The following is a 14,648-nucleotide window of genomic DNA, read 5'->3' on the forward strand; positions in this document are numbered from 1 at the left end:
GTTAGAACCCTTTAGAACCCGCTAACGACCCGCTTACACCCCTGATTGGTTCATAGCTGTCCATGCTAAAGACAGGGGAGGTTACCATGGCAACGCCCCCTGCTGGACTAAATCTACATCTAAAAATCTCTGTACATCACACATGCTCATCTTGCTATATGTAGTGAGGACCGTGTGCTGAATCCTGACAGTAAACCAGAGGTTATTAAAAGTATTAATACTCTGAAAAGTATCGATACTCAAACAGTGTATCCGGATACAATAGTAAGCTTGTATGGTGTGGAAACTATAGGTGTGTTTGCATGTTTCTCTGTTCATTTCAGATTCATGGTTCCTTATTTTCTAACTAGAATCTGTGGTTCTGTTTTTCACAGTGAGACTGAAATAGATCCGTTTCTCTAGATTTAATTTTTTTTCTCCCATAAATCGATGCTCAGCTTGAAGTTTCAGCCTCCTGAGCCTCCATAAGCTGCTGGAAGAGGAGCAGCAGGGTCCTCACTTTGGTAGAAACGTCCTCACTCACACACACACACACACAGAGTTGCATAGACTCATTTAAGGCAGCAGGTGACAAACCCATAGGAAAGACTCTTATTTTGAAATGCCCAGCAGCGATGCCTTCAGGACCCTGAAATGTGACGTGTTCTTTTAGAACTCAATGAAGGGGCTCTTATTCTGAAAGGATGCTGCATTCAGGTTCCCGTCTGAAACCATGAACGCAGTGATGTGACGAGGCGCGCTGGGATTGGCCCTCAGGGGTCCACGAAGGACACCATGATGTATCGGGTGCCCTGGGTGGTGGGCAGGCCCTCGTGGTAGTGCGTGAGGCGGCCCGGGTGCATGAAGGACCAGCCCTTCCTGGGAGACTCCACCTTGCAGTCGTAGCGCAGGAACCTGCAGCCTCCGCCCTGAAACACGTTCAGAGGTTCAGTTAGAACCGTCTGGGTCAGCGGTTCTGGTTCTGGGCTGTGTGGGGGGGGGGGGCGGGTACCTGGTAGTCGATGCCCTTCCTGTTCAGGGCGATGTTGATGGTGAAGGTGGAGGAGTCGTGATGCGGTCGCAGAGACGGCTGCTCGTCTGGACGGTACCGCACCACGAAGTTCATGATGGAGTGGGCCTGAGGGCGGAGCAGAGGAAGCCATTAGAGAAGGCGGCCATGTTGGATTCAGCTGCTGGACATAGAGGCGTGTTTCTGACCCGGCACCTCCCTTTACAAACACGCTGCTAAACGAGTTTATGATCCAATATCTGGGCTGATGGCATCGTTTAATAAGATCCTAAAAAGGCAACTTTGTTAATGTCAACACTGAGAAAAGACATGATAAAAACTAGCATTAGCATGTTAGCTTTGGTCATTACATCCGTCAGATTCTTCATCAGTAGCCAGTGAGGAAGACGGGAGGAAGCAGGATGCTTCCTATCATACTTCCTTTAGCAGTTCTCTGTGACCTAGGCTAACGCTCAGACTTGCCCACGTTTATAACCTTCAAATATTCATCAGAGTTGTGATTATTTGAGTCATAATCTATTTAACAGGATCTAGGTGCTACAATAATCTGCTTCCTAAATCAGCCTTGAAGTTGGTCTCAGCATGACAGTATTAGCAGCCTAACATTAGCATGCTAACTTAAAAGCAGTATTAGCAGCTTATTATTAGCATGTTATCTTAACACAGTATTAGCAGCCTAACATTAGCATGCTATATTAAAGGCAGTATTAGCAGCCTAACATTAGCATGCTAACTAAAAAGTAGTATTTGCAGGCTATTATTCGCACGTTATCTTAAACACAGTATTAGCAGCCTAACATTAGCATGCTATATTAAAGGCAGTATTAGCAGCCTAACATTAGCATGCTATATTAAAGGCAGTATTAGCAGCCTAACATTAGCATGCTAACTAAAAAGTAGTATTTGCAGGCTATTATTCGCACGTTATCTTAAACACAGTATTAGCAGCCTAACATTAGCATGCTATATTAAAGGCAGTATTAGCAGCCTAAAATTTGCATGCTAACTAAAAAGTAGTATTTGCAGGCTATTATTCGCACGTTATCTTAAACACAGTATTAGCAGCCTAACATTAGCATGTCGTAGGTAAGCGGCCGTTCCAACCGTTGCATTTCTGAATTCTCCCAGTGATGCCCGACTTTACACGAGTGAATAAAGTGAATCTGATTGGTCGTTTATCAAGGGGGCGGGATTGTTGTGGCGGAAGGTTCGCAAGCAGGTTGGGTTGTGGCCAGTTTGTAGGAAGCATCTCGCTAACCAGTTAGCAACGTAGTGCTAGTAGGTTTCACAATGGGAAATTCCATTGGGACCAAGTAGCACTAAATTGGTGACTTAGAAACGACGCTGTCAAGGAACGCTATGGACAGAGGAAACATGCAAGAGGAGGAGAGTTTAGTGTCGGAGGTCGTGGATGAGTCTCCTCCGTCATCCATTTTTTATTTAGAGGAGGAAAGCGGGGACGAAGATGTTGTGGAAGAGGACGCCAGGGCGGCAGAAGCTTGGTTTGGTGTAGAAGGCTTCCAGCCGTACATGTTTGAGCCCTTGCCTCGCAACGCTGCCAGTTCTGTTAGCTCTACGCCTGCCGAAGACACAGACGTCCATCCCCGTGAACACTGGGACGCAACTCAATGGGAAAGGAAAGGATTCTGGTTTCAACCGCTGCGTATATTAGCTGCGACATATGAATCAAGATGCTATGACCCAAAACATTTGATTGACAGATGACCGTTGATATATGATTGGCCGAATTTAGGTGTTCAGGCTGACGTAGAACTAACTGGCCTGCAGAAGATAAAACGAAAAAACACAGATTTTAGGATAATATAGTCTGATAAAAAGAACATTTATATACATGTTTAAGCCAGAATGATTTGACATTTAAATATGATTTCCCTACGATTTAAAAAAACCTGTCATGAACCGATGTAATGAGTAAATCTCTCCACTCCAACGGAAAAAACAACTGATTTTAAGACAGGATTCTTTTTTTTATAGAATTTTTTATAGAATTTTTCTAAATTTTGGTACAATATGATCTGATAAGGAGTACATTTATATACATGTTTAAGCCAGAATTTAACATTTAAATATGACTTCCCTAATTTTTAAAGGCAGTATTAGCAGCCTAACATTAGCATGCTAACTTAAAGGCAGCATTAGCCTGATGAAGCTTTAGCATGGTAAACACTGCTGAGGTTATGAAGTATGTAGCGTGTTAATAACATGGAACCTTCAGCAGCAGCCAGTGATATTCATTACGATCATATAGAAGAAATTATTTGGTCAAACTAATATTAGCATTTAGCTGCAACAATTAATATTTGGATTGAAAAAAATCCTTAACGAATTTTCTTCTTTCAGTTCTATGTTGAGTTCTGGTTCATTCAGACCTGAACAGAACCAGAACCGACCTTCACATTAACGATTTGTCTGAACTAATAAATAAAAAAACCCTAAAAACAGTCAAATAAATCATCAAAGAGCCTTTCTTCCCTCACAGACTCAGAATCATCAGACATCTCAAAGGTTTGTTCCTCTGTCTCCTCCGGGTCCAGGCCCGTTCTGGTTCCTACCCTGGGGTAGTATCCTGGGTAGAGCTTCTCAGTGACGGGGGCGATGTAGTCTTTAAGGAACTTCAGCCACTCCTTCTCAAAGCCGATCTGGTTCATGTGGATGTCCACAGTCGGGACGTTCTCGTAGCCGCCGGCCAGACGCTCGTCCTGATGGAACAGAACCAGAACCTGTGTGAGCGCCGAGCAGAACCATGCGGCTCGACCCGCCGGGCCCTAACCGGTACCTTGTGGGAGCCTCCAGACCACTGGCCGTGGTCCTCCATGGTCTCCACCAGCTGGTCACACATCTTATCGCTGAAGGCTGGGAACCAGTAGACATCAGGACAGGGCTGAGGGGACAACAATCAGGACATCAGAACCCAAACCAGACCAGAACCTCCTGCCTGGGCCCGGCCCAGAGCCTGGGTACCTGCTCCACGGCGTCGCTCCCCTCCTCGAAGATCTTGGAGTAGTTCTCATGGATGTACTTCTCCCTCCAGTCCTGCAGGGACACAGAGACACAAAGACTGAGTCGGACCTGTCCTCCAGCAGAACACAGTGCGACCCGTGGGCTAGGTTCTGACCAGAGGGTTGTCAAAGATCTGCCACATGTCTGGGTAGAGTCTGGACGTGTTGAAGTTGGAGGACGCCACTAGGCGGCCGAACTCGTCCCGGTTGGACACGAACATGAAGACGCCCTGCGGACACACGGTTCTGGTGAGTCCGTATCATCAGAACTGGGTCGCTGTGCTACAGAACGGCGGACAGTACAACAGAACGGCGGACAGTACCTGGTCCCTGAAGCTCCTGCAGAACACCATGTCCGGGTCCATCCCCTCGTCCACGAAGATGCTGACCTGGGCCAGTTTGGAGCGCAGGACGGCGCCCCGGATCAGGTAGACCTGGGTGATGTACGGCACGTTCCACACGCCTCTGGACACAACAGAACCGGTTCTGATCAGCGGTTCCCCCTCAGACGGGTCACTGAGTCGGGTCAGAACTTACATCCTCTTCCCCTGGACGATCTCGATGTAGTCCTCGGACCGGGAGTAGAACCCCTCTGGACTCAGAGCGCCCCAGAAGTTACTCCACAGCTTCCCATGTTTGGACAGCATGGGGGCGATGACGGACCTGGAGGACAGAACCGGAGCCGTTAGCCACCCGTTAGCGGGTCGCTGTCACGGCCAGAACCGACCAGAACCTACTTGTTCTCCTCGATAAGGATCCTCAGGGTATCCGGGTTGGTCAGCGCCACGTCCGAGTCTATGCTGAAGTAATAATCACAGTCCGGGTTCTTCTTGCACGCCTCGCTGTAGAACCACAGGACAGGGTTAGCTTCTGGTCCCAAGGTCCGAATCGGACCCAGCAGTCCTAGAACCAGAACCGGCTTCACTCACATGGCCATGGTCCTGGCCTGGTCCTCCTGCAGGCCCTCCTCAGGTCCCACCATCACGGCGTCCGGGAACAGAGTCCTGTGGCGCTCCCAGAACCGCTGGACGTGCTGCTCGTGGTACACCACCTGCAGACGGGACGGGTCAGCGAGGCAGAACCGGACCAGAACGCTACAGAATCCTGACTGTGGGCGGGGCCTACGTTGTTGTGGATGAAGAGGCGGATCCTGGTCTTCGGGTAGTTCAGGGTGCTGAGCCGCTCCAGGAACTCCTCCATGAAGGGCGTGGCGTGTTCGATGAAGACCGCCACGAAGACCAGCGGCAGCTCCTCGTCCTGAAACACAGCGTAGATCCACAACACACTGACCCGTCAGCACAGATCCACAACACAAAGACGGCGTAGATCCAGAACACACAGACGGCGCCGTCAGCATAGATCCAGAACACACTGAAAGACCCATCAGCGTAGATCCAGAACACACAGACGGCGCAGTCAGCGTAGATCCAGAACACACTGAAAGACCCGTCAGCATAGATCCAGAACACACAGACGGCGCCGTCAGCGTAGATCCAGAACACACTGAAAGACCCGTCAGTGTAGATCAGGGACACAGACAGCAGCAGGGACGTACCGCAGCGTCGCTGAGCAGCAGCAAGTCGTCGTCACAGACCCCACAACCATTCTCGTAGGTCCAGGCTGTGGGGACGTAGTTCCCCAGGTAGTTGAGCTGCAGCTGTGGACACAGACGTTACGGGGCATTACTAGGACAATACTGGGGCGTTACTAGGACAATACTGGGACGTTACTAGGACAATACTGGGATGTTACTAGGACAGTACTGGGGCGTTACTAGGACAATACTGGGGCGTTACTAGGACAATACTGGGACGTTACTAGGACAATACTGGGGCGTTACTAGGACAATACTGGGGCGTTACTAGGACAATACTGGGACGTTACTAGGACCATACTGGGACGTTACTAGGACGATACTGGGGCGTTACTAGGACAATACTGGGGCGTTACTAGGACAATACTGGGGCGTTACTAGGACGATACTGGGACGTTACTAGGACGATACTGGGACGTTACTAGGACAATACTGGGGCGTTACTAGGACAATACTGGGGCGTTACTAGGACAATACTGGGACAATACTAGGGCGTTACTAGGACAATACTGGAATGTTACTAGGACAACACTGGGACGTTACTAGGACTATACTGGGACTTTACTAGGACAATACTGGGACTTTACTAGGACAATACTGGGACTTTACTAGGACAATACTGGGGCGTTACTAGGACAATACTGGGACTTTACTAGGACAATACTGGGACTTTACTAGGACAATACTGGGACGTTACTAGGACAATACTGGGACTTTACTAGGACAATACTAGGGCGTTACTAGGACAATACTGGAATGTTACTAGGACAATACTGGGACTTTACTAGGACAATACTGGGGCGTTACTAGGACAATACTGGGGCGTTACTAGGACAATACTGGAATGTTACTAGGACAATACTGGGACTTTACTAGGACAATACTGGGACTTTACTAGGACAATACTGGGGCGTTACTAGGACAATACTGGGACGTTACTAGGACAATACTGGGATGTTACTAGGACAATACTGGGGCGTTACTAGGACAATACTGGGACGTTACTAGGACAATACTGGGACGTTACTAGGACAATACTGGGATGTTACTAGGACAATACTGGGGTGTTACTAGGACAATACTGGGGCGTTACTAGGACAATACTGGGACTTTACTAGGACAATACTGGGACTTTACTAGGACAATACTGGGGCGTTACTAGGACAATACTGGGGCGTTACTAGGACAATACTGGAATGTTACTAGGACAATACTGGGGCGTTACTAGGACAATACTGGGGCGTTACTAGGACAATACTGGGGCGTTACTAGGACAATACTGGGGCGTTACTAGGACAATACTGGAATGTTACTAGGACAATACTGGGGCGTTACTAGGACAATACTGGGGCGTTACTAGGACAATACTGGGACGTTACTAGGACAATACTGGGACGTTACTAGGACAATACTGGGATGTTACTAGGACAATACTGGGGTGTTACTAGGACAATACTGGGGCGTTACTAGGACAATACTGGGATGTTACTAGGACAATACTGGGATGTTACTAGGACAATACTGGGATGTTACTAGGACAATACTGGGGTGTTACTAGGACAATACTGGGGCGTTACTAGGACAATACTGGGGCGTTACTAGGACAATACTGGGGCGTTACTAGGACAATACTGGGATGTTACTAGGACAATACTGGGATGTTACTAGGACAATACTGGGGTGTTACTAGGACAATACTGGGACGTTACTAGGACAATACTGGGATGTCACTAGGACAATACTGGGGCATTACTAGGACAATACTGGGACGTTACTAGGACAATACTGGGGCGTTACTAGGACAATACTGGGATGTTACTAGGACAATACTGGGATGTTACTAGGACGATACTGGGGCGTTACTAGGACGACACTGGGAGATTGCTGGGAGGTTTCTGGGAAACTAATGGGGTGACACTGCAGCGTTACTGGGATGTTGGACGAGTCAAAGTTCTACAGGAAGGTCCGACTCCAGAACTTTCTCTGGTTAAAAGGACTGCTGAGGGGGAAGCTTCACTTCCTGCCCAGAGGTCAGCTGGTCTGAATGGAGGCCTGTGATTGGCCGTTACCTTGGTGGGTCCGTTGCCATGGATGATGACAGGAAGCGTGTCGTAGGCGACGTTCCTCACTCTGACCTTTGCCCTCTCGAACTTCAGGACCACCTCGTCTGTCAGACAGAGAGGCGTGTTAGAACTGGTGGTTCTGGTTCTGAGGCTAACTATCGATCCCGCTGGACATAAGGTCCAAACACGGGTCTGTCAGAACAGGTTCTGTGGACCACTGAAGTTTAGAACCAGTTACCATCAGAACCAGAACCTCACAGAGAAAAACCGGCTGAAGCTCAAAGTGATGAAGAAGGCAGAAGGTCTGGTTCTGAAAAGGTCCACTACACTGGAAAGAACCAAGAACCGGCCCAGAACAACTGGCGCAGGGACGGCTTCTTACCAATAGCTCCGTTCAGGTTCTGGAAGATTCTGGAGCGGTGATCAAGAGTCATGTTGAACTTGGTCTGAAAGACAAACCAGATCATCATCATCATCATCATCATCATCATCATCATCATCATCACCACCACCAAACCGAGCCCCTCCCCGGTAGGATTGGGGTCCTGAGCCCTCGTCATTCAGGCCCCCATCCGGCCCCCAGCCAGAGCCATCTCAGCAGACCCTGGTTCTGCTGAGCTGGTTCTGATCTGGTTGGTCTGGTGGAACCAATCAGAGGCGGCGTCTGGTCCAGTTACCCTCTGCTTCTTGTCCAGGTAGATCTTGGTGTAGAACAGCTGGTCGTCATCGTTGTCCTTGAACTTCCACTGCTGGACGATGGCGCTGAGGTCCGGAGCGAACCCGATGAACCCTGAACACAGACACAGTCAGACGGAACCAGAACCTGAACACGGGGCGGAACCAGAACCCGGCAGCCGGGTCGCTTCCAGGGCCTCACCTCCTGAGTTGAGGTAGCGCTTCCCAGAATGCACCTGAGGGTATTTAGAGGCCAGGCGCTGGTCGGGCCAGCAGAACCCCTCAGCTGAGAAGACCACCCTGTGACCCAGAGCAGAGAACTTGGAGAGCAGCTCCTCTGGACCTCCAGCGAAGATCACGTCATAGCTGCAGACACAGAGAGGTTCTATCAGTGCTCAGCTGGAGGAGCAAAACCAGGGAGGAGCACGGCCATGGAGGAGCACCACCATGGAGGAGCACCACCAGGGAGGAGCACCACCAGGGAGGAGAACCACCAGGGAGGAGAACCACCAGGGAGGAGCACCACCAGGGAGGAACACAACCAGGGAGGAACACAACCAGGGAGGAGCACCACCATGGAGGAGCACCACCAGGGAGGAGCACCACCATGGAGGAGCACCACCAGGGAGGAGCACCACCAGGGAGGAGCACCACCAGGGAGGAGCACCACCATGGAGGAACACAACCAGGGAGGGGCACCACCATGGAGGAGCACCACCAGGGAGGAGCACCACCATGGAGGAGCACCACCAGGGAGGAGCACCACCATGGAGGAGCACCACCAGGGAGGAGCACCACCAGGGAGGAGCACCACCAGGGAGGAGCACCACCATGGAGGAACACAACCAGGGAGGAGCACCACCATGGAGGAGCACCACCAGGGAGGAGCACCACCATGGAGGAGCACCACCAGGGAGGAGCACCACCATGGAGGAGCACCACCAGGGAGGAGCACCACCAGGGAGGAGCACCACCAGGGAGCAGCACCACCAGGGAGCAGCACCACCAGGGAGGAGCACCACCATGGAGGAGCACCACCAGGGAGGGGCACCACCATGGAGGAGCACCACCAGGGAGGAGCACCACCATGGAGGAGCACCACCAGGGAGGAGCACCACCAGGGAGGAGCACCACCAGGGAGCAGCACCACCAGGGAGGAGCACCACCAGGATGGAGCACCACCAGGGAGGAGCACCACCAGGGAGCAGCACCACCAGGGAGCAGCACCACCAGGGAGGAGCACCACCAGGATGGAGCACCACCAGGGAGGGGCACCACCATGGAGGAGCACCACCATGGAGGAGCACCACCAGGGAGGAGCACCACCAGGGAGGGGCACCACCAGGGAGGGGCACCACCAGGGAGCAGCACCACCAGGGAGGAGCACCACCAGGGAGCAGCACCACCAGGGAGGAGCACCACCAGGATGGAGCACCACCAGGGAGGAGCACCACCAGGATGGAGCACCACCAGGGAGGAGCACCACCAGGGAGCAGCACCACCAGGGAGCAGCACCACCAGGGAGGAGCACCACCAGGATGGAGCACCACCAGGGAGGGGCACCACCATGGAGGAGCACCACCATGGAGGAGCACCACCAGGGAGGAGCACCACCATGGAGGAGCACCACCAGGGAGGAACACAACCAGGGAGGAGCACCACCAGGGAGGAGCACCACCAGGGAGGGGCACCACCATGGAGGAGCACCACCATGGAGGAGCACCACCAGGGAGGAGCACCACCATGGAGGAGCACCACCATGGAGGAGCACCACCAGGGAGCAGCACCACCAGGATGGAACACGACCAACGAGTGGAGTGGGAGGAGTCAGTGAAAGCTGGGAAGGCTGTGATTGGTCAATTACAGCTGGATCAAAATATCCTAATAAGTAGCAGCTAATTAGCAGCATTTAGCCCTCACTCTCTGTTAAGCTAATCCATATAACTTTATCTAAGCTATAAAATGAGCTTGAATGATGGAGTCTAGGCCTGAATGATGGAGTCTAGGCCTGAATGATGGAGTCTAGGCCTGAATGATGGAGTCTAGGCCTGAATGATATTATTGATCGGGGATCTAAAGTAGCTGAAAGAAAAAAACAATCATTGTCAGTCTGGAAGGAAAGACAGACTGAGCTCTGCTATCTAACAAGGAGACACTAAAAGTCTCCGTTTATTTTGATTCTTTTGATTATTTTATTAAACCAGCTGCTCCGTGATCAGAGGAAAAATGGTGCAGAACAGTGGTGAATATTAGGAGTTGAGCTTAATGTGTGAATAGTTCCGTCTGAAATGAATGAAAATAGTTGTTTTAGTTGTTATAGAGTCAGATATGTGGCGGTAATGTTTGGTTTATCTAAAGGTTTTAATCTGTTACTGTGGAAATGGGTTTGGCTGATAGTTAAGCTCAGATTCTAATCTCTCTGCAGGGTGGGACTATAAATCTGATATCTGAGACGTTTAAACTGTGGAGGATCCAGTCCAGGTGGACCGGGTCCATGGAGGACGCAGCCTGCCGCCTCCACCCAGTCCCCAGAGAAGCAGAACTGGGTCAGCTGGTTCTGGTTACCTGTGAACAAAGGCCCGGTTCTGGTTACCTGTCCACGAACATGACCAGCTGCTCCTGGTTCTTCTCCAGCTCCAGCAGCTCCTTCTTCAGCCATCGGACCTTCTGACCTCCTCCCACGGTGCGGGCCACGTCTCCTCCTCTCCACTCCTCCCCCAGACCCAGAACCTGTCAGAACCGCATGGTGACCCGGTTAGCCCGGACAGCAGAACCGGAACCGTGTTCCTGGTTCTGGTTCCCTCACCTTGACGGTGTAGTTGAACTGGGAGGCCGTCCTCATGAAGCGGCGGAAGCCGTCCGTCTCCTCGGTGGCAGCCGTCAGAACCAGGAGGTTCTCTATCAGAGACACACAGAGTCACTCTACCTGCTCTAGATCTGCTCTGCTACCAGAACCACCTTACAGACCGGGTCTGACAGCTGGCCCTCCAGAACATCAGGAGGAACCTTCTGGACCCATCAGAACCTCAGCAGCTGGAGGAGGAGGAGGCGGGTTGCCATGGTAACAGAGCCTCTTGGCTGCAGGGTTCTGGTTCTACTGAACAGAACCAGAACCCTGGAGCGACCCGTTCCTCTCTGCTGGTTCTGTCCCAACAGGTCAGAACCAGAACCTTCCACCCAGACTCCTCGGGTTCTGCTCAGGGCCTTCTCCTGGGTCAGAACCAGAACCAGACTGGAGACATCTCTCTTTTATCCTGCCTGGTTCTGTTCAAATTGGGCCCAACAGAACCCAGTAGAACCGATTAGAACCCAGCAGAACCGATTAGAACTGCTTTATTATCGGGTTAAACCGGACCAGAACTTTCTGGTAGCAGGTTTCCGGTGGTACCGGAGCTCCAGCGGCTCACTGTTCTCCTGCAGGCCGGCCGGAGGAGCCCGCAGGGCGGCCTTACCTGGAGAGAGCCTCCGCTGTTCGGCGCTGACGGAGCTCAGGAAGCAGAAAGCGGCGAGAAACAGCAGCGGACTGGACGCCATGTTTTCCCGGTCAGAACCCGATCAGAACCCGCTCGGTTCGGTTGAACAGAACTTTTACTTTATCCGCTTCTTCTCGCAGGAATCTCAGTCCATCAGTTTCCTCTGGTCCAAACCTCGCGATGCTTTTAGCCGCGAGATCTGCCAGAATAAACACAGACCGCTAGAAAGGCGGGTCTCTGCGCTCAGCCAATCAGAAGTTCAGCAGGTTTGACTGACAGGCTCTGAGCCAATGGCAGGCCGACAGATGGAATCGGGGACAGAAAGGGGTTTTGTTCGGATTTGTCCAAGAGGAGAAAGTTCGTGAAAAGAATCTGAATCTGTGCCACGTGTGTGACATTCCACGGAAAGAGGGAGACCCACGGAGACAGCGTGGGGAGGGAGCAGGGCCTAAAACAGCATGTGTTTGAACAGATTATGGGTTTATCACAGATTATAGGATCAGATTGGTTATACAAACAGCAACATCAACAGCAGTTAGATAAAGTGGATGTTTCCTGCGTGGGTAAAAACATCATTACAGAGCAGGAGCTGATCTTGGCTTTAGAGCTGCTGTCTGACACGGAAACACTGCTTCTGTTGGTTCCACTGAATTCTATAAAGTTTATTTCTATAGCTCCAATTCACATCATGTCATCTCAGGTCACTTTATAGATCCAGATCAACCAGATCATCCAGTCAGATTGATTCAAAGTTTTCTATCTAAGGAAAACCAGCTGATTGCATCGACTTATTGACTCTTCAGCAATCCCTCACACTAAGCATGCTTGTAGCGACAGTGGAGAGGAAAAACTCCCTTTGAACAGGAAGAAACCTCCAGCAGAACCAGGCTCAGTGTGAGCGGCCATCTGCTGAGGTCCACTGGGGTTCAAGGCTTCTGTTTTGTTTGTTTTAATAAATGTTTGGAACTTTTCCCACTGTCTGTCTCATCTTGAATATCGGCTCCATCTGTCCTGTTTATAAAGAGAACAGCATCATCAGCGTGCTGTGATTGTTCTAATGGTCCATCAGAACCAGGGTTCCCTGAATCGGACCCGTTTAGAGACGCAATCAGAGGGAAGAGGAAGGAGCCGCCTGGCGTAACGCTTAATCAGTGACTTACAGCAGCCCTGATGGAAGCTTGGAGCAGGAAATTACAGTTTATTAAATCCTTTATAGAAATCAATCAATAAACTGTAATAAAATATTGCTGCTCCCGTCTCTTTCAGACACTAGTCCTGTTTGCTCTGCATTAATTATATCATTTAGCAAAGATTACGTTTGGGATTAACCTGGCTGAGGTCTGATAATTCACCTCTCAGGGTTTAATCTCCAAGCAGACCTTTTATAATGGGACCAGTTCTTTCCCAGGGTCTTTCTAGACGTATCCTCTAAAGGGTTTATCATCCATTAAAACTAAAAGACAACCTTTATGTCCTTTTTCACTCATTTCTCACAGGTTCTTTCTAGATGTTCCAGCCCCTCTGGAGGAAAAAGTCTCTGTGAAAGTCAAACATGGAGGCAAAGAATGACTGATGCCAGGATTGCATCAAATGAATACAGGAAGTGATCGTCTGATTTCTGAGCTGTGCAGAACTCAGAGGGACAGAAGGTGAAAATCTGCTCTGCAGCGCTGAATGTGCAGAAATAGCTGAATGTGTTTTCCTCTGAAATGAAACTTCATCATATTTCTATTTCATAGAGACTCTGATGATCCAGTTCACAGAAGCATCACTGCCTCCTGCTTACTGTTGGTTTATGAAGCAGGCGGTTGTGTCTAATATCTCATATCTATCCAGCCTGTGATGCAGTGAGGGCCGCTCTGCTGCAGGTCTCTTCATGGTTCCAGGATCCTGCATAGATACCAGTTCTTACTGTCATCCTGATCCAAAGGATCTTCTCACAATATCTACTAATTAAATTGAGCTTAATTGATCTATTATAAAATGAACCAGGGAAGGCCATTAAGACTTTATAGAACAAATACAGGATAGTAAAAGGTTGGAATGTAAGAAAGGATGAAAAATAAATAGATATAATTTATTTAGATAACAGATTTATATAGAGGAGATCTCTGGTGGGTGGGGCCATCCCTGTCCTCCCTCCTCGTGTGCCAGTGATCTGGGGTCCTTCCAGTATCTGGGGCTCCTGTTGCCTCCTATCTATGCTGGGCCCCTGCAGGGCGAGCCTGGGGCCGCCCACTCCTGCTATTGAGCATATTTACCTTCAGAAGAAGCTGTGGATCCTTTATAAACGAGCATGCTGATGCATACGTACCACAGCAGTTTGGTTCCAGGCCTTCATGGAGACTAAATACTGAGCAGCAGCTACAGATATAAACTAACCAGATTAATATCACTGCAGGTTTTCCTTCAGTGTATCTCTCTCTCTCCTTTATTCTTATTCTCTCTATCTTTCTCACCTCCCTTTCCATCTCCGCTGTAAATGATTTTACTCCCTAAAAACTTTCATTAAAGTTTAGTATATCTACCAAACATTCATGTGAAAGCAAAGCTGTTCTGCTATCATCTAGCTCTGCGACATAGATTCACAGAGCCATACCGGTTAAACAGGACATAGAAATAAAGAAATAGACCGTTTACTGCTGGAGTTCCTGCAGATGAAACAGTCAGGGCCGTTTGTTATGATCCAGGACAGGAAACACTAGAAACCTACTTCCTGTTTATCAGCCGTTAAACATGTTTAATAAGAACCAATAAACCTTCAGCTTCATTCTGGTTTCTGTGAAGCTTCGACTGTTGGTGGATTTTAGAAAT

The 14,648-nt window shown here is 49.9% G+C and overlaps 1 protein-coding gene across 1 annotated transcript; it reads right to left on the reverse strand.

Annotated features, from left to right (window-relative positions):
• Positions 1-460: 460 nt before the first annotated feature.
• plod3 (procollagen-lysine, 2-oxoglutarate 5-dioxygenase 3) lies at positions 461-12,029 on the reverse strand. The gene is made up of 19 exons (XM_038272317.1): positions 11,814-12,029; positions 11,168-11,259; positions 10,955-11,091; positions 8,564-8,727; positions 8,364-8,476; positions 8,069-8,132; positions 7,693-7,790; positions 5,585-5,686; positions 5,155-5,286; positions 4,959-5,080; positions 4,767-4,871; positions 4,567-4,692; positions 4,353-4,494; positions 4,146-4,259; positions 3,992-4,063; positions 3,807-3,911; positions 3,583-3,729; positions 992-1,117; positions 461-908 (listed from the first exon to the last, which is right to left on the reverse strand). Exons 1-19 carry the CDS (start codon positions 11,893-11,895, stop codon positions 753-755), a joined length of 2,199 nt encoding a protein of 732 aa, XP_038128245.1. The 5' UTR covers positions 11,896-12,029; the 3' UTR covers positions 461-752.
• Positions 12,030-14,648: the final 2,619 nt, after the last annotated feature.

This window comes from Cyprinodon tularosa, unplaced genomic scaffold (assembly GCF_016077235.1).
Source record: "Cyprinodon tularosa strain WSP-4 unplaced genomic scaffold, ASM1607723v1 ctg822, whole genome shotgun sequence".
NCBI lineage: Eukaryota > Metazoa > Chordata > Actinopteri > Cyprinodontiformes > Cyprinodontidae > Cyprinodon > Cyprinodon tularosa.